The sequence below is a fragment of the Cryptotermes secundus genome, unplaced genomic scaffold, assembly GCF_002891405.2.
Source record: "Cryptotermes secundus unplaced genomic scaffold, Csec_1.0 scaffold708, whole genome shotgun sequence".
In the NCBI taxonomy this organism is placed as follows: domain Eukaryota; kingdom Metazoa; phylum Arthropoda; class Insecta; order Blattodea; family Kalotermitidae; genus Cryptotermes; species Cryptotermes secundus.
Window position 1 is genome coordinate 604960 of NW_019726238.1, and position 19075 is coordinate 624034.

The 19075-nt window shown below is 40.5% G+C and overlaps 1 protein-coding gene across 2 annotated transcripts in view; it reads left to right on the forward strand.

The window, feature by feature from the left end:
* Positions 1 to 6633: 6633 nt before the first annotated feature.
* LOC111864094 (fibrillin-2) overlaps positions 6634 to 19075 on the forward strand; it is a 78157-nt gene continuing 65715 nt past the window's right edge. For both annotated transcript variants that reach the window (XM_023851109.2, XM_023851108.2), the window contains exons 1-2: positions 6634 to 6746; positions 14164 to 14326. In XM_023851109.2, the coding sequence (XP_023706877.1) occupies positions 6671 to 6746; positions 14164 to 14326 (239 nt within the window). In that variant the 5' untranslated portion in view covers positions 6634 to 6670. The remainder of the gene's footprint in view (positions 6747 to 14163; positions 14327 to 19075) is intronic.

A 19075-nucleotide genomic window follows, 5' to 3' on the forward strand; every position in this document is an offset into this window, starting at 1 on the left:
GGCAGTGTACTGTATGTGTGAGTGCTCATTCATAGGAGTGCTAGGTATTTTTTTCCAGGTGGGGTTGGTGGTTGCAAGGCAGTTTGTTGATGATATGTGTCAGATGATATACAAACTAACGAGACATATTCAAAATTTCTGCAACACATATAATGACAGGACACTCTTAAAATTGCCCTTCAAGATGGAGGTGATATGTTCCTCTGAAACGTCAGTTAACATAATTTCTACACGGTGCCACATCCCAGAAGATGGCTTTCTCCATAGTCACTGCCGTGAAGACCTCAAATCTTACACTTTAATTACCTGTTTTCTGGCATACGAAACCCAACCTATGACATCATCATCAGTCTGGCAGCAACCACACAACATGCTTCTATATATCACAAACATTAAACCTGAAACCACTGAGGGTCACATTGTACCTTAAGTACCTACTACAATTGTTTTAGTTATTTATTATGTGTCTTGTAAAATCAATTGAATATCATAGAGAATATTTATTAGAAACTTTGTAAAATTTTCTCAACAAGTTTTGCAGTCTTTTTTTAAAGGGCAACAAAGCATAAACATATTATTTTGGAGAATGGAAGAATATTCTCACAGGCCACATGCTGCATGTTGTCCATGTATTATCAATCAGACAGGCAGGCTATACGTAAATATTTTACTTTTTACATTGAATGAGTGAGCAGAATTGAGGGTACAGAGTCTTGGGAAACCCCTGAGTTGTTGATATTCGTATTTATTCAGAGTCAGCTCACTTTTTCACTACTGGTGCTCACTTAAATTAAAATACATGAATTGGAATCAGATGCTTCATTTGATCATGGGATATAAATACAAGAAAATAGTTCCTACTGTGGTGGTGTACCCCTCTGTTCATTCTCATCTCTTTCCAGTATATCTATTAACAGAGGTATGCCATGTTAACAGTGCATTTATCTGTCTCATTGTTTGTAAAGACACTGAACATTCTGTTAACATAAGTTGCTTAGCAACAGCTGGGCAGCATAGGAGATACAAATGAAGTTACTTTGTTTTCAGATCTCGCTGTTATTCATACACACAGAAAATTCAGAATGTGATCTGTAAAATCGGTTAACACATCATTCATACGATTTCATTGGTCATTGACATAACAGCATATAAGTTTTATGGTGAGTAAAATTATGGCTGTATCATGCTTCAGTAATAACATAAGGCGCTAAATACAATGGTAAAGTATTTTTATCTTTGTTGGATAAATATCAGAATTTCATTCCCTATTAGACTAATAATTTGCATCCCAACAAAACTGGCCTATGCATAAATAGTACAAAATATATATTTGATTGACGCTGATGTCTCATCTGCATTGTCTGTCAGTTTTCTGTTTCAGTGTACAATAGACTCTGAATTCTCAACAATGGTGGGGATAAATCTCATAGATAAATCAGCACTGTAGGTAATATGAATATGAAAGGAACTTATTCTACATAATTTCCTTTGGAGTTGTGGACAGTACTTTTTGTAATGCCTCTGATGCTGTGTAATATAAGAGTATCAAAAAAAGAACATTTTCTTGCTTCTGATAACTGAATAATCCTTCAATCCTCTGTCAGTTGATTGTGTGACTTGATGTCTACTGTTTCTTCAACTGGACTTTTGTCTGTTTCAATTGTTTGTTCTTTTCAGTCAATATTTCATATAGTCAGCTGTAAAGTACTATTCTGTATCTGCATTATAATAATATTTTGCATGAGATATACATCAGCCATATAAATTACTGTTTCCTCGTCAAAATAGAGCATTCATTTTCTTCATTTTATAGAAAAATATTTTTCCCGTTATTTGATTACGGCAGTTTATTATATTCCATGGATTTGTTAAGTCATACATAGCTTCTAAAAGTGAAAGCTTCTTCCAGAATAAAAAAATGCTTTTCAATAGATGCTTAATGATGCCTGTTTATAATTATTTTATAATTTTCTTGAGTTGTAAAAGTTAAACAGACTGAAGTACTAAGATCAAAAATATATTCTTATAAAGAGTGAAGCAAATTGCTGTGACACATCACAACCCTTACAGTTCAGATTTTCAAACAGCGAAAGAGATGAGTATGGGCACTTTGTAAATAGACATTTTCTTTATACAAGCTTCTTTGATAATTTATTGCCACTTTTAGAAAAGTAATATTGATTAAGAAGAAAGAAGCCATCTGGCCTTGCTTGTAAGTTTGGTGAGCTAATTCACTGTGATTTTTGGTTATAAGGCAAGGTAAATGATCACATTTTTATGCAGCAAACGCCAAAAGTCACACTGATTTGAAGCTGTGCATTGTAGAAATTAATATAAGTGTACTGGAAGCTGCATGTTGTCATGCTGTCCATATAGAATTTAATCATTTGCTTATCTGCATAGAGAACCATGGACTGCAAGCTGAGGCCGCATATTTACTGACTTATGTTAGTACACACACTTCTTTTCTTAAGAAATAGAACTTTCATGAAAGCAGTTTATGAAAGGATCCTGTATTTTAGCTACTGTCATATCTGAAAGCACTACAGTTAATCCATAAACTAATGTAGCCATTCATGGACAATTCAGATTCTACTGTATGTGCCTTCTGTAGTCTCACCAGTAATAAACTGAGTTGTTTTCTGAAATATTATCCTCAGCTTCCTAACCAATGTTATGATGCTCACTGTGCAGACTATTTACCAAAGATTGTAAGAAGGAAAGGGGATGTGCATATCATTGAATTTGTACAAATAGATTGCAATTTAGGATGTACAGGATATTGTAGATATTTGGTATACAAAGTGTCAAAATATGGCATCCATATCAAAGTAACATAAATATTTCTGCCTTGCATAAATCTCAAACACCACAATCCTTTGTAATGCCATTTCTGTGCAATGCTGACAGGCTAATTACAGGTTTTATAAATTACAGATTTCAGGTTCTCATAGCCATGAATGTTAATATCATGGCCTTCTGGGATATGACGCAAATAGTTTGAGAGAAAGGTGCCAGTGTTTTGGAGGAACCTGCATACTAAACTAAGTATATGAAATTATATTCCATAAGTCTGTGATCTGCGCAGTTATGTTCTATATCTTCGGGGAACTAGATAATGGTATATTAATTATGACTAACGTGTGTGTTGTTTTAAGAAAAGTAATTATATATAAATGTGTTTATTCCTCATATGAGTCCAAAGAGAGCGCTTGTGATTTAATATTTTATTGGTTGAATACAAAATAAATTTAACATAACATTTTAAGTTTGGTGTGTATGTGCTGAAAGTGGCATATGAAGGATTCAAAGTGGAAATGAAATGTAGAATTAATGAGATTTGAGATATTAAATATATAAAATATATATTCATATTGACATACCGTGATTTTAATCTGTTAATCATATTTTGTCTTCTCCATTTCTTCCATGGAAGATAGTACATAATAATATATTACTTAAAATTGTATTACAAGTGGTATAATCATCATCATTGCCAAGTATTTTTGAGAGTTTTGTTTGTAAATGTTGGATTTTATAAAATCTGTGTAAAACAGAAATTTGAAGCTCATTGCTCAAGGAAATATATTTTAATTTTCAGAAGCAGAAGACAATGAGGTGTGTTGGGAGAACATTTTGTACTAAAATTATGAACACCAGTATAAATCCTGTTGTAATTTCAATGGGATATTGTTAAAAGCGCACTTTGTGAAAATTATCTAACTCAGTATCTTGAAAGGTTCTGAAAATGTAACTGTGTTTAATTTTGCAAGATACTACGCTTGATAGAATAAAAATATGCAGTAAGTGGTGGTGTTATGTGGAGGAAATATTTTGATAGAGGTGGAGCCTGTAATACTGGCTCAAGAAAACCTTCTGCTTTTTACATCTTCTGATTCTTAGACACTAAGGGATTATGTATGATATGATTTTGTGATACAATCCTTGTTTTGCTTAATTATAGTGAAGTTCAGACAGAAGGAATACATTCATCATGACTTGGCTTTGCATAAAAGCAGCTTATTCTTCTGCAGTTTTTTTTCTTATGTTGGTACAAATGTAACTGAATGTTCTGTATTTAATATCTAGTTATTTTAATGTGCATATGATGAATATATGTTTTATTTTATTGCAGAGAATAATTCACTGTAAGGTACTGACACACAATTTACCAACATCTGTGCTCCAATGCTCACAATGGAGTTGCAGGAGCAGAGAATAAGAGTTTATGAAAATTTTAATATTATTTTGACAGACATTGTCAATCCTTTCATGATATTGTTTGTATTCCACTTTACAGATTTGTGTTTTGAAATGAGCAGATATGAGGAACACTTTGCAATCAAAACTTATAAAGACTTTCAGGCTCACATTTAAATGAATGTATATAATTAATTTATTTAAATTGTGCCAACATAGTATGGCACTGAATAATTTGGAGCAGGAGTTCCATATATCATTCAAGTTCTATTAAAAATATTTTGTTTGTTCCTTGATGTATGAAAGGAGCAAAAGATGGTTTATTTTCTTTCTGTGTAAGTTCACCTACTGTTTGGTAACATGTAAATCACTGTTGGTGTCCTACAAACTGTATGTTTGCTTCTGTGTGTCTGTATGGATGTTCTATGTAAAAAAGAGATGTAGTACAAACAAAGATCAATAAAAACAATTTAATGTATGATTCTGTTTCGTCTAGAGTGTGTCGAAAGATTGCATCTGATAATTTCCAAATTTAAGGAGGAATGTCCACGATAGTCACACCAGGGCCTACACAAAACAGAAACAGAATCCCATATTCTGTTGAGACGTTTGCCTCTCCAAAGTCACAAAATGTTAGTTTCTGTTTTTTTATTGCAAGAAAAATAAGAACTGGCATAACCTATATTTGTAGTTACTGTTGGGGGCCTGCATATTTTTGATTGCCTCATGGCCTCCACAGATATAAGCCTGGCCCTGCATTTGGTTACTACTACTAACTTTACAATACACATTTTCTTCTGCCCTTTATGTCATATGTAGTAGTTATGTGTGACTTATAGACGTGTTTTTGAGTGGATTATGGGATTTATTGACACTTTATACACAGTACTCTGAACTACAGCAATTACAGCACTATCGCTAATCTCTGCACTTTACAGTTCACTGCTGCAAACACACTAGAATTCTCAGTCTTCACTCTCCACTAGCTGTTTCCTGGCAACGACATTGTAACAGTCTCATTGTCATGTCACTTCAAATCACACATTAAGGCTTCTTTGACAGCCTAATTCCCTTCTTGCCATTATTTTCAGTCACCTTTGACTACTAACTCTCTCAAGTGTCTGCTGCAACGGCCAACTCCGGAACTCAATTCAATTGCTCTACTCCGAAGTTCATATTGTGGCAAACTGGCATCTCGAAACTCAACTAACTCTTCTTAACTGAAATTTCCTTTATAACCACTTTGCACGGACTGAACAGAAAACACCGTTTCCAGCAATACCCCTTTTGTTGTATGTTTACCGATCCATTGCTTACAAACGGATTGTTCTATTGTTGCATGCTTATTTGTTGTTGTGGGAATGTGTTTACTGAGCAATTGCCTAGCAATGGACATGTCCTCTGATTTCACTCTTCCGGCTTTCGGGCATCATAACACATCATCATACAATTTTCTGTTTCCTGAAAGTACTCTCATGTTGTGCAAAAAGAAAAAAATGTATAGTTATCCCTGTAACAGGCCGTTGCGCCCATGTGTTTGTGATGTTAATGTAAATATGTGCGGATAAGGCAACATTTTGCATGGTAAATAGACGCACCTGCTACAGAATGTTAGGCAAGTCTGTTCTACCAAAAAATGGAGGTCCATGACGGTAATAAATTTAGGTTATGAGAGTTCTTTTGTTTTTGTTGATTTTCTCATTATTATTTCTTTTATTGCTAGTGGGGCGGGACTAAGTCCCTTACACTGCGGCCACTTCTGGCATATTGTACCAGCCCCAGATGATAGGTGAGGGTGATTGTGGAGCAATTGGTGGAATGAAGATTGGCAGGGGAAATTGAAGTACTCGGAGAAAATCTGCCCCAGCGCCACTTTGTCCACCAGACCCGGGATCGAACACGGGCCGCCGAGGTGGGAAGCCAGCGACTAACCGCTTGAGCTATGGCGCAGCCCTTATAAGTAACAATACCAATTAACTTTTCGTTTATTTTAGAGGAGCAACTGTCTCAGTGCAATCTATGGATCTAGTGCTGTTCTTGGAGACACAGGGACGACGCTTCTCGTTACATCTGGCCCAGGAGGTGCCTTCCCAACATTTGTAACCACCCATTAGACTGCAAAGTATCTTTATCCAAAAGACCAAAATCGAGATCATCACAGCCGTGAAAACCTCACTTGCAGTAAAATAATTTACCTTGCAAATAAGCGAACAAAAGAAGTCATTGTTTTCTTAAAGCTAAACATGAAAATCCGTCGTCATTACTCTTAGTGTATGTAAGCACTGATTGGGAGCAAATGAGATTTGTGTTATTTGGTGTAAGCTGTCTCCAGCGGCCCGGAAAACTGAAGAAAATGGGGCGCAACCTGCGAATGTGGCCACGGCTGCGCGGGGTTGTCATGGAGCTGCTCGCGTCCTGCACGGACGGCACGTCCACTGATCAGTGGATCTCCAGAGACTAGCAGAGTAAGATGTGTCTCATCGCCAAGGGGATTCGATGGTTGCTGCCCCTTGTGGTTCTGTGCCTTCTTCTTCATGCATGCAAATGTAAGTTGAACTTGCTTTGAGCGCTGCTGAACTGACGCATTTTGCATGTTATTTATTAGAAAGACGGTTTGTGTCTCTAATTTTAAGTTCATCCATATTAATGTAGAGATTATAGTAAGCACCAAATTAATTGTGGCTAATGAATGATGTTTGCAGAGGATGCACATGTTTACATATATCTCCACGTGCAAGCGGTAGCGTAGTTGCTACGAGCCGGAAGGTCGTGGGTTCAAGTCCCGATGAGGTCATTGGATTTTTTCAATTGACGTAATCCTTCCAGCCGCACTATGGCCCTGGGGTCGACTCAGCCTCTAACAGAACTGGGGTACCAAGAATATTCTTGGGAGTAAAGGGCGGCCGGCGCGTAAGGCTGACAACCTTACCGCCATCTGTGAGCCGATTGTCTAGAAAATGTGGGAGCCTCAACATCTCACAGCCCTATGGGCCTCCACGGCCTGCTACAGGGATAGCTTTACTTTTTTTTTTTTTTACTTATCGCCTAAAGTACTTCGACTAAACTATGTTCTCTCACTCGTGAATGGTGAAAAAGAATTGTGCATTGTCTTACACGAAGCTGTCTGCTTGATTCGTCTTCTCTCAGATGACAAAAGTTTACCTCCATTTCCTCCAGTTGGAAACATAGCAGAGTTCTCAAACTTCTTCACAATTTGCAACACGAAACTTTGCAGACACTGACGGAACTGTCCCTGTGTTTAAATACGGGTGGCTACTCCTTGGACAACCGAGGTTTCAGCAATCGGTGGGGGCAAAGGTTTTGTTTTTATCGCCACGTTGAATTCGGTTCTGTAGCCTACTCAAACTTGTATCAAGTGTACATTAGGAGGCTGGTTATTTCCTCAGAGATAAAGTGTCTGGAGTCTGAAACTGACCGTCTAGCTACATCTGCTTCTGAGACCACGAGTTACAGACTTTCCAATCCATAAGCACTGGTTACATGGTACTTAGGTCCAGGGACAAATTTGCCGTGTTCTTGTTGAATTCATATTTAATTTAGCCAGGCAAAAATTATGAATACAATTCAGATCATTTACTCGTTAAATATGTTAGGTTCTTCTTTTTATTTTATTGCTAGTGGGGTGGGACCAAGTCCCTTGTACTGCGGCCACTTCTGGCCTATTGTACCAGCCCCAGATGATAGGTGAGGATGAGTGTGGAGAAATTGGTGAAGTGAAGCTTGGCAGGGGAAGCCGAAGTACTCGGAGAAAATCTGCCCCAGCGCCAATCTGTCCTCCACAAATCCCACTTGACCAGACCCGGGATCGAACCCGTGCCGCCGCGATGGGAAGCCAGCGATTAACCGCTTGAGCTATGACGCGGCCTGATAGGTTAGTTACTGATTTATTATTGCAATTGTTCAATGTCATCAACATCAAACATTCATTTGAAAAGCAAGTCCTGCTCATCCTATGAAAATTATATTTTCACTGAAGGTAAATAAATTTGCCATGGAAACTGTAAACTCGGCGTAATAACAAAGCTATGTTGACTTGTGAACTCAGATTTTATTGGTGGGTAGCCATTTTAAGTTTTATAGGAAAATGCGGTATCTTAAACCTTGCCATGTGTGGCTACTCTATAACAAAAATCTTTGAACACAGATTAGACGCAAAAATAATCTTTATGTTATCACAAGATCAAAGTAGTGTACACTATAGAAGACAGTTTGCTTCCTGAATATTATTGTTTTAGTGAAATTACTTTATTTTTCGCGATGAGATTCGCAGGGCATGTAGAACAAATGGAAGTGAGCGGGCATGCACATATGTAATATTGGCGGGAAAACCAGAAGGAAGGAGACCAATAGGAAAACCAAGATGTAGGTGGAAGGATAATAATAAAATGGATCTCTGACAGATAGGATGGGGCGGTATGGATTGGATTTATCTGGTTCAGGATAGGGACTAATGGAGGGCTCTTTTGGACACGGTAATGAACCTTCAGGTTCCATGAAACGTTGGGAAGTTCTTGAGTGGCTGAGCGACTGGCGGCTTCCCAAGAAAGGCTCGGCTCCGTGGAGTTACTCAGGCACATACGAGGGGTACACACTTAGTGACCCAGAGACTATCGATTGTGACTTGCATTGTAAGGTGCCCCTTTTCTAATTTCGACAGGGACGCACTCTCCTGTATGAGAACTGTTGTTCTTTCTCAGTTTCTCTGGCTGAATGTAGGGTCAGATCCTTAAATTTTGCAGGGACCTCTTCCTCACCAGTTCCTTCCTGTTCACTGAACACGATTATCCTCTCTTATCATTTGACGTAGTTGACACAAGGTTTTGAAATAATCTACGATCCATTTGTCTGTCCATACAAACTCAGAATATACGTAGAACATATCTCGTATATTCAAAATATGAGACAAGAAATAATTTTTCTAAATATTTATCTTTGACTCCGTGTAATCACAAGATGCTAATGGGCTTGAAACAGAAATTTGAAGAACAGGGGTAGTCTTAGAAAATTACCGACTTCAGGAATATGACGCCTTGTGTCTTCTAGACTGCACCCTTCGCATCACAAATGACATTAATCTTCATAGTAACTGCCTCGAGGATTTCAGATCTTAAATAGTAGTTGAAAGTTTCTTATGTCTTCAAAAGCAAACACTGGATATTTGTTACTATTCTGTAGCGTAAAACTTCCGAACAGGTTGGTTTATTGGCGTCGCTCGCAGGCCGCGCCATAGCTCAAGCGGTTAGTCTGTGGCTTCTCACCGCGACGGCCCGGGTTCGATCCCGGGTCTGGTCAAGTGGGATTTGTGGTGGACAAAGTGGTGCTGGGGCATGTTTTCTCTGAGTACTTCGGTTCCCCCTGCCAACTTCATTCCACAAAATTCTCCATCATCATAATCACACGGGGCAGGCTACAATAGGCCAATCAGTGGCCGCCGTACCGAGTGGACCCAGTTGGACTCCACCCCCAGTAAGCGAATCAAAAAAGAATCGGTGTCGCTCTGGATTCAGGAGACGCTCTGTTCGAATCCCGGCCTAGACATCATAAATTTGTACTAATGTTTTTCGTGATTTTTGTCAGTCCCTCCAAGAAATATCATTCATTATAGAACCTCGATTAGGTCACGACTGTTTCCTTCCAAATCCTTTCCAATACATTATTTATCATGTTATGCTATATTCGCGATCTCTGCGGGGTTGTAAAATATCCCCCCTCACACGCACACACATACATAAAAAACGTCCAAAGCGGAAATCGAATTTAATTTGAAGAAAGCAGTTTTCTGGGATGTGGCACCGTGTAGATATTGTGTTAACCGACGTATCGGAGGAACGTATCGCCTCCATCTTCAGGGTAGAAGAAAAATGAAGAAAATCCGCAAGCGAAGAACCAGCGTGAGCAGGTGCACCTGAAAATGGAGGCGATACGTTCTTCCGAAACGTCGGTTAACACAATATCCATATATATCCACATCCCAGAAGAGGGCATTCTTCATAGTCACCGCCGTGAAAACCTCAAATCCCAATAAAACATGACTTACCAGAAGACCCTATGAGCTAACACTCGCCGTAGTACGAGTAAACGTCTTAAGGGCCCCATAGACGGCCCGTTTCAACGTTCGTTTTGCCTGCGCAGTTCTCAGACGTCAGGTAAGGCGGTCCGTTTTTTTTTATAGAATGTTCGTCCCTGTACTGTCTTAGGCTTGGCTTGAAGTAAATATGTCAGCGACTGATTTTTCTGTGCGTGTACAGAAATGTCTGCGAGCAAGTTGCAGAGTGTGGGGGGCCTACAGTTTTAGCGTCAGTTTAATCGTTCCAACTGTGCACTTCGATATGTCGGACTTGAGAATCCTACCCCGAGCATTTTTGTGCGAATTCATTCAGCTGTATCGCAGTGATCCGTGTTTGTGGAAGATCAAAAGTAAAGAGTACCCTGATAAAAACAAAAAATAATCTTGCTCATGAACAGTTACGAGTTAAGTTATCGGAAATTGATCCAGAAGCAACAGAGGAAACAGTGGTAAACAATGAATTCACTACGAAGTTGTTTTCGGAAAGAACTCGAGAAAGTCAAAGATTGTCAGATGTCTGGCAATGGAACAGAAGGTAATTATGCGTGAAGTTCATGGTACTAGATGACCTTTTATTTTTAACGGATAAGAACTTCCCAGACAGAGTGTCAGCAATTTGGATTGCATTGCACTATCATTCTTTCTGATATGTGACGCTACCAAATGAAGAAGTTGTAAATAAGTCTCATTGTCCAGCCGTAACTAATTGTACCAATCACCCGGTTCTAGAGTTAAATCTTCCAGTAACTTTATATGCGAGAGGTTACTTCGTTTAAGTAACCAAGCCTTTGCCCATTTTGACCTAATCCTTTTCTTTTTAGTTTTTGATCTAAAAGCTAACGCTAGAGCGGTGTAAATTAAAAGTTCCCCCAGCATGTTGCTCCGTGCAGGATCCGCCAAAACTGAGCACAAAAAGGAATGTCTGTTCCCTCGTTAGCGTTCCGTCTTACCTGACGTCTTAGAACTGCGCAGACAAAATGGACGCTACGAGGCCCTTTAGTCAAGGTAATCTGTCTCAGAATTTTCGGGCATTAAATCTGAGAAGCTGTTTTCAAGAAAATGGATTTATGTAGACTGGCGAGCGTTGAAAAGTAATTCGCGAAACGGAATTCAGAGAGGAAATTAGTTTCTGCAGTGTTAATTCATATGAGGTGTTTACCAGTCTTCTGTCGAGAATTTGTTTCGCTGCTGATAAGATATAAAATTGTCAATATTCGTAAGTGCATGCAACATATCAGAGCAACTAGAACTGACACGAACCCCCGTGACTTACGTAACTTGTGTACGTGTACAAGGCTTCAGCAACGGCTGTGAAGAATGATTTCGTGATAGGCCTTATTTGTTCCTCTTTCACTGTTTACCCACAGAAATGAATGGTGTGTGTTGTGATTGGGGGAATCGAGTTCATACAGGAGGGAAGTTTATCTGTATCTCGAACAAACTTCCGTGAAGTTCTCAGGTGATAACTACAACATATACACATCGGAAGCTTAACAGGAATAAACAGAAAGTGAGAAATGGACAATAAACATGTTCGACTGAATGAGTTCACACTTGTAGCTGAATTCTGCGCAATTTTGATTTGTGAGGTCTGAGATTCTCCTGGTGACGATCGAATAGTACTGCCATTCGGGATATGACGCCGTGTACTTTGGTAGAATTTTATCGACGTTTCGGCGGAACATACTTTTTTATCTTCAAGTAGCAGTTTTTACAACAGAACATTTTTCATATTTTCCATTTGAATATGTCGCATTAGTGCTTTCTACACTGCCCTTAATATTTGCAAATTATATTGCATTTTACTTTATAATATTTGATTTGAATATATATATATATATATATATATACATATTTCGTGAGGCCGCGTCATAGCTCAAGCGGCTAGTNGTACTGGGGGTAGAGCGGCGGGGTGTGAAGCTAACCACTAGCCTCCCTTCAGTCCCGTACGGTCTCGATACTGGCAGCGTCTTAAATAACCGGCATTAAATTAGAAATTGTGGAGCCAAAACTTCACTCCCCTATGCGCGCCCATGGCGTGTTGCTTAATTAAGTACTGGGACCAGTGGGCCTAGGCCTACCTTCATGAACTTCTCCGTTCACTTCAGTACTGGGACTTTACCGTTGCGAAAATAAATGTAATTCTGAAGAAAGCAGTCTTCTGGGATTTGGCACCGTGTATATGTGGTGTTAACCGACGTTCCTCCGAAACGTCGGTTAACACCACATATACACGGTGCCAAATCCCAGAAGACTGCTTTCTTCAGAATTACATTTATTTTCGCAACGGTAAAGTCCCAGTACTGAAGTGAACGGAGAAGTTCATGAAGGTAGGCCTAGGCCCACTGGTCCCAGTACTTAATTAAGCAACACGCCATGGGCGCGCATAGGGGAGTGAAGTTTTGGCTCCACAATTTCTAATTTAATGCCGGTTATTTAAGACGCTGCCAGTATCGAGACCGTACGGGACTGAAGGGAGGCTAGTGGTTAGCTTCACACCCCGCCGCTCTACCCCCAGTACATGCCGGACGGGAAGTTCAGTGGGTTCGAAAGCTGTGGAGAAGAGAGAAATACCTACACCTTCCAGGAATTAAACCCCGGCCGCCCAGTCCATGCGGCTGAGTTATTGTGACGCTCTGAAGTACTTTCTGTGTTGCGGTATAAGAGTTTATATCTTTTATTTTTGTGTGAGAAAAACTCTTGTATATGTGCGTGGTATTCTAGAAGTGGCAGGCTGTTTGCCCAACACATTGCCTCGTGCCAGATCCTTGCAAAAGGAAAGCCTCTTCATTATAACTACTTACTCTTCAGTGGTTTATGACTTCTACAGTTCAAGGCTTTGTTTTTATTACTCTGACCTTAATCTTGAAGTGCCTATCTACATAGAATTCTTCCTTAAACGCACATAATTAATGACTTCCTCCTAGTTAAGCTGTTCGTCGCCACAGGATTTGTATTACGTAGCAGAATAGGCGCCCCTGAATAGCAGGTGCTTGGCTGAGTTTGTTGACCAGGTATGGGTCTAACTCGTTGCCCAGTCAGCGAAAATAAGGATAGAAATACGAGAATTTAGGTACTCAAAACAGCGAATTTTAACATTACAGTGTTCTGGAGTTGACCCTGTGTAGCTTGGTCGATACTACCAACGTTGTGGAGGAACCTGCAACCTTCGTCTTCAATGTGGAGTAGCATATGGAGGAATTAGGTTCATCCGGAATGTTGGTAGCAATGTACCAGACTTCTTGGGGTCACGTGCCTGTGGTCCGTAACGCTTTTCCCAACGGTTCTTATAGCGTTGCATCACGTAGCTATCGTACGGACTGCGTAGAGAACACCCCTTCCCAGTTACTCCATTTTTTAGTGTTACGAATCCGTTGCCTAGCAACGAGCGTGTTTGCAGAGCCGCTCTCTAGTAACGACTGGCTAGGCTGGCTTCAGACTTCTTGCCTGGAGCAAATATGACGTAACACTGAAGTGCTCTTCCCTACTTGTATTATCAGATACTCGATTTTGAGTGAGAGGATAGTAGGCGATTAATTCTTCCCAGAACTCATGTTTCTTTTTTTTGTTGCACTTCGCGACTCTCTCAGTAACGTCCTTCGCACGACTGCAAATTGAGAAACCTCGCTTCACGGGTCGCATGCCAAGTGATAACACTGAAAGTCGTATTTTCCCCACAAAATTTCACTTTGAGATTCTGAGTGACAGAAATTATTGATAGCAATGCAGTGAAAAGTGTTTGGGTTGTGGAGCCTCGACGTCTCACAACCCTATGGGTCTCCACGGCCTGTTACAGGGATACCTTTACTTACGTTTACTTTTACGCATATATGAGTTAATGCATATAGGCTTACTTAGAAAAACGAATATTTCAGGTGCTCTGGAACCGACATTTAAACGGTGCTGCGTACTGGGCTCAAATTGGGCGGCAGAAGATTTAAAATGCAACAACTTCCCAGCCCCGGTTACGGGGATTCCGGCAGAACAACAAAGTATCTGTCTGTCTGCAGTTGAAATATGTTGCCTTCGGAAGCACAGGTAAGTGGAGCTGCGTGGGTGTGTTCTGCACTAGAGGCATCTATCGTTGGTAACATTGAAACTAGTCTGGCATTCAAATATCTTGAACCTTCCATTGATTCAGTAAAACGCTAAATGTTCAGCATGATTAGGTTCGATTTGAGGCTTTCACGGCGGTGACTATGAAGAAAGCAGTCTTCTGGGATTTGGCACCGTGTATAAGTGGTGTTAACCGACGTTTCGGAGGAACGTATCGCCTCCATCTTCAGGGTAGAAGAAAAANATGATTAGGTTCCTCTCTTTGTCCAAACGGAACGCCTAGTTACTTGCACATTTTGCGAGAATACGTTAAATGTGAGAACATATTGTGTTTGCATTTGTAATAGCAAATATGCCTAGATATTAGTTTAATGACAAATTTATTGTTGCGTTTCTTTCGGCATATAACTCGTGCGGTAGCGTAGTTGGTTGAGGCACTATGCTACAAGCCGGGAGGTCGCAGGATCGAATCCCGATGAGGTCATTGGATTTTTTCAATTGACTTAATCCTTCCAGCCGCACTATGACCATGGGGTCAACTCAGCCTCTAGCAGAAATGAGTACCAGGAATATTGCTGGGATTAAAGGGCGGCCGACGCATAAGGCTGACAACCTTGCCGCCATCTGTGAGCCGATTGTCTAGAAAATGTGGGAACTTCAACATCTCACAACCCTATGGGCCTCCACGGCCTGTTAAAGTATGGATATTTAATGCACTGGGGGTGTATTGAGACTTGGTTGCTTCTTGTGACCTCATTTTAAATATGAAATCCAGAACTTCATGTGTCGATTTGGACACACGATAAAAATTACATTACTATAAACACAGACTAGAAATGGTATTTGTTTTTTATTGCTAGTGGGGTGGGACTAAGTCCCTTGTACTGCGGCCACTTCTGGCCTATTGTACCAGCCCCAGATGATAGGTGAGGGTGATTGTGGAGCAAGTGGTGGAATGAAGATTGGCAGGGGAAACCGAAGTACTCTGAGAAAACCTACTCCAGCGCCACTTTGTCCACCATAAATGCCACTTGACCAGACCGGGATCGAACCCGGGCCGCCGCGGTGGGAAGCCAGCGACTAACCGCCTGAGCTATGGCGCGGCCCTAGAAATGGTAAAATACAAACTAATGAAAGGTATGTCTTTGAAGACTATGAAAAGGTCATTATCCTGTGGAAGAGTTCACTTCCAATTCACGACACTTGAGGTTAGTGACCGACTGGGCAGAAACCGAAAGCGGAGCGCAAAATCACAGACGCGTCTCCATTTCATAAGAAGCAAAATGGACCGCATAAGCAAACCTTTTAATACCATGTGATATCTCGTTTGATCGGTAAATTATAACAAAAAAATAATTAAATTGGATATCAAGATCAATTAAAGTAACGTGCGCATGCGCGAGTTCTTTTATAGCTGGCGCCGTCTGAACTTCTGCAATTTCTATTTCATCTCTCTTTCGCAATGTCAGCTTCTACGAGTAAGTACTCCTTGCGCTTCTTGCAGTGCACCAGTTTATCACTTATCCCCACACAGCATAATAAGAAAAGCGTAAGGGTAAGAGAACGAGACTTTGTTGGCTGAATAACGGCTCGGTGGAAAGGTAAATCATATTGAAACGATAAATTTGATTTGTTTCATCCTGGTCCGTCACACGAACAATATTATAAAAGGTTAATTAATTCCGCCCAGTGTGACTGATGGTTCATAAAGCGGTAGACACTTCGCTTTCTTCAAAAAGAAGAAATAAAAAGGACACGAACCAATTTGGTTAAAAAAAAATTACAAAAATATTTAAACATGCTAAATGTAGAAAGTCGTCTTCTTGGATCTGGCGTCGTGTATTCTTCGTCTTAACCGACGTTTCGGAGGAACATATCGCCTCCATCTTCAGGGTAGTTGAGTTGCGTGCGAAACGACGGTTAAAACGAAGAATACACGGCGCCAGATGCCAGAAGACGACCTTCTTCATAGTCATCGCCGTGAAAACCTGAAAACTTACACGCTAAATGTAATTTATAAAAAAAAAATTAACGTATTAGTACAAGCCGCTGTACTTGTTAAAATCATTAGATTTTGTACTCATTGTATTATGATAACATTGTATGTATGTATATATTAATATTCACAAAACATATTGTAATAGCGGTTTCTAATTGTATTGATATCCTCCTGAAGATGGTCTATAAGCTCGAAACATGATAAGGATAAAATATTTAAAAGGAAAAGGGTGATTCTGGAGCAATTGGTGGAGTGAAAATTGGCAAGAGAAACCGAAGTACTCGGAGAAAACCTGCCCCAGCGCCACTTTGTCCACCGGACCCGGAATCGAACCCGGGCAGCCGCGGTGGGAAGCCAGCGACTAACCGCTTGAGCTATGGCGCGGCCCTGTTGGACCCTTACCGCATTTCCAGTTTCTTAATCTTTTACAAGCGGCCTCCGTAGTCTAGAGGTAACGTTCCCACCTCGTGACTCGTAGTACGCGGGTTCAAACCCGGCGGAGGTCGTGGAATTTTTAAGGGCGGAAAAATTCAGGGAACAAGTCGTCCGGGAGGGACGTTAAGCCGTGGGTCCCGTGTCGTAGCTTTACGGCACGTAAAAGAACCTAATATCTCCTAAGGAGGTCACTGAGCCAAATTCAAGGACATTTCCCGCCCAACAGTAGTCTCTAACGCCTCTGATAGATGGGGGGAAGCATTATAGATACCGCCAAGCCAGTAGAGGCCGAACTCGCTGGCTGGGTCGGGACTGATGGTAAGCACCAGTATCGGTAGGGTATAGAAACTGGTAGAATATCATAGAGGGAAGCACAATAGATCAAACTGGTCGCGGTGCATGGGGAAACCCACCCTCTCCAATAACTAACTAACTAATCTTTTACACAGTCGGTAGGAGTTGTTTGACGGGGGAGCATCCCGTCACAAGGCCGCTAGCTGCACACAGAACAACAAAAAGAAAGAATAAACGCACTCGACATCAGTGCTTCAAGTGCGATTCGAACCCACGATCCCAGTGTTTGAGCAAGTGAATACAGTTCTTGTTTTAAACCGCGCGACCACTGTAATAGGCTAAAAAGGAGAAATAAGTAAGAGTACGTAAATGTATCCCTGTAGCAGGCCGTGGAGGGCCATAGGGTTGTGAGACGTTGAGGTTTCCAAATTTTCTAGACAATCGGCTCACAGATGGCGGTAAGGTTGTCAGTCTTAGGCGCCGGCCGCGCTTTACTCCCCAGGAAAATTATTTAATTAATTCCTGGTACTCATTTCTGTTAGAGGCTGAGTCTACCCAAGAGCCATAGTGCGGCTGGAAGGATTAGGTCAATTGAAAAAATCCAATGACCTAATCGGGACTTGATTCCGCGACCTTCCGGCTTGTAGCATAATGCCTCAACCAACTACGTGAGAATCCTGCTTCAGTGCCGCTTCGACCCCTGTAAATCCGCCATCGTCGGTGAGAAATCAGGAACTTACAGCCTGAGTTATGACCAGGGCCCGGATTTTGATGACCTGAAAATATTTAAAAAATGACCGAAAAAATCCAGAAAAATAACCTAAAATATGACCCAAAAATGTAATATGCAGGGCCCGGATTTTGATGACCTGAAAATAATCAAAAAATGACCTATAAAATGACTGAAAAATCCAGAAAAATGACCTAAAGGAGAAAAGAAAGAACACTTTGCTTCCATGTTATTCACATTTCAGAAAACATATGAAGAAAAATTCCCTAAAATGGCCAAAAATGACAAGAAATACCATTAGAAGTTCAAAAAATTACCTATAAAATGAAAAAATGACCTCAAACCTAAAAATGACAAAAAATTATCTATAAAATTTACATTTCTGTAACCAGCAGCTCATATCCGAGATTTATATATTTAAGAGCATCGCATAGGATACAAGGAAAACAAGATGACATGTCATCAAAATCCGGGCCCTGGTTATGACCCTCTCTTAAATGCCTTTGGTATTTCAGATATCCCATGTGCACTCTTCTGGTAAGAAAGAAAAACAAGTTTTAAAGGCGAACTGTAGGCTATTACAGTAACTGTGACGCCCGAAATGAGCTGTGCAGTTTCTTGCTCTAATGCATACGCTTTAAACATCTCTAGCAATTAACAGATGAAATATTAAGATGTCTTAACAGATCAGCGCAACTGGATCCGCAGTGCGCAAGGGGCCATTGCATGCTCCGGGGGGCTAACATAATAAGTTGGGCAAGTCCCATGTGCTCTCGTAAAGGATGTATGTTAGTCCCTATAAGGCACAGCATTCCCCTTGCGGGGACACTCAGGTTCTTACGCGTGGCATTATCAACATAAACATCCAGTTAGTTGAAGATTACGGCTACAGCGTACCAAACTACACGGTGAAACGATCCAGAACGCTAAAATTCCCATATTCACAGCCCTGCAAGCTTCAGAAATCGCATCGAATGCGTTCATGTGATTAGCATATTGCAAATATGTAAGATTTGAAGTTTTCACGGCGGTGACTATGAATAATGTTGTATTCTGGGATGTGGAGCCGTGTAGATCTTGTGTGAACCGACGTTTCGGAGGAAAGTATCGCCTCCAACTTTGGGGCGGAAAAATCCGCGAGCAAGGAACCAGCTTGTAGCAGATGTCTGCAGACTGTCTTCATTCTTCATAGTCACCGCCGTGAAAACCTCAAATCTTACATAACTCTTTCCCTGTTAAATATTTAAAATTATCTGCTGAACAGGAAGGAACA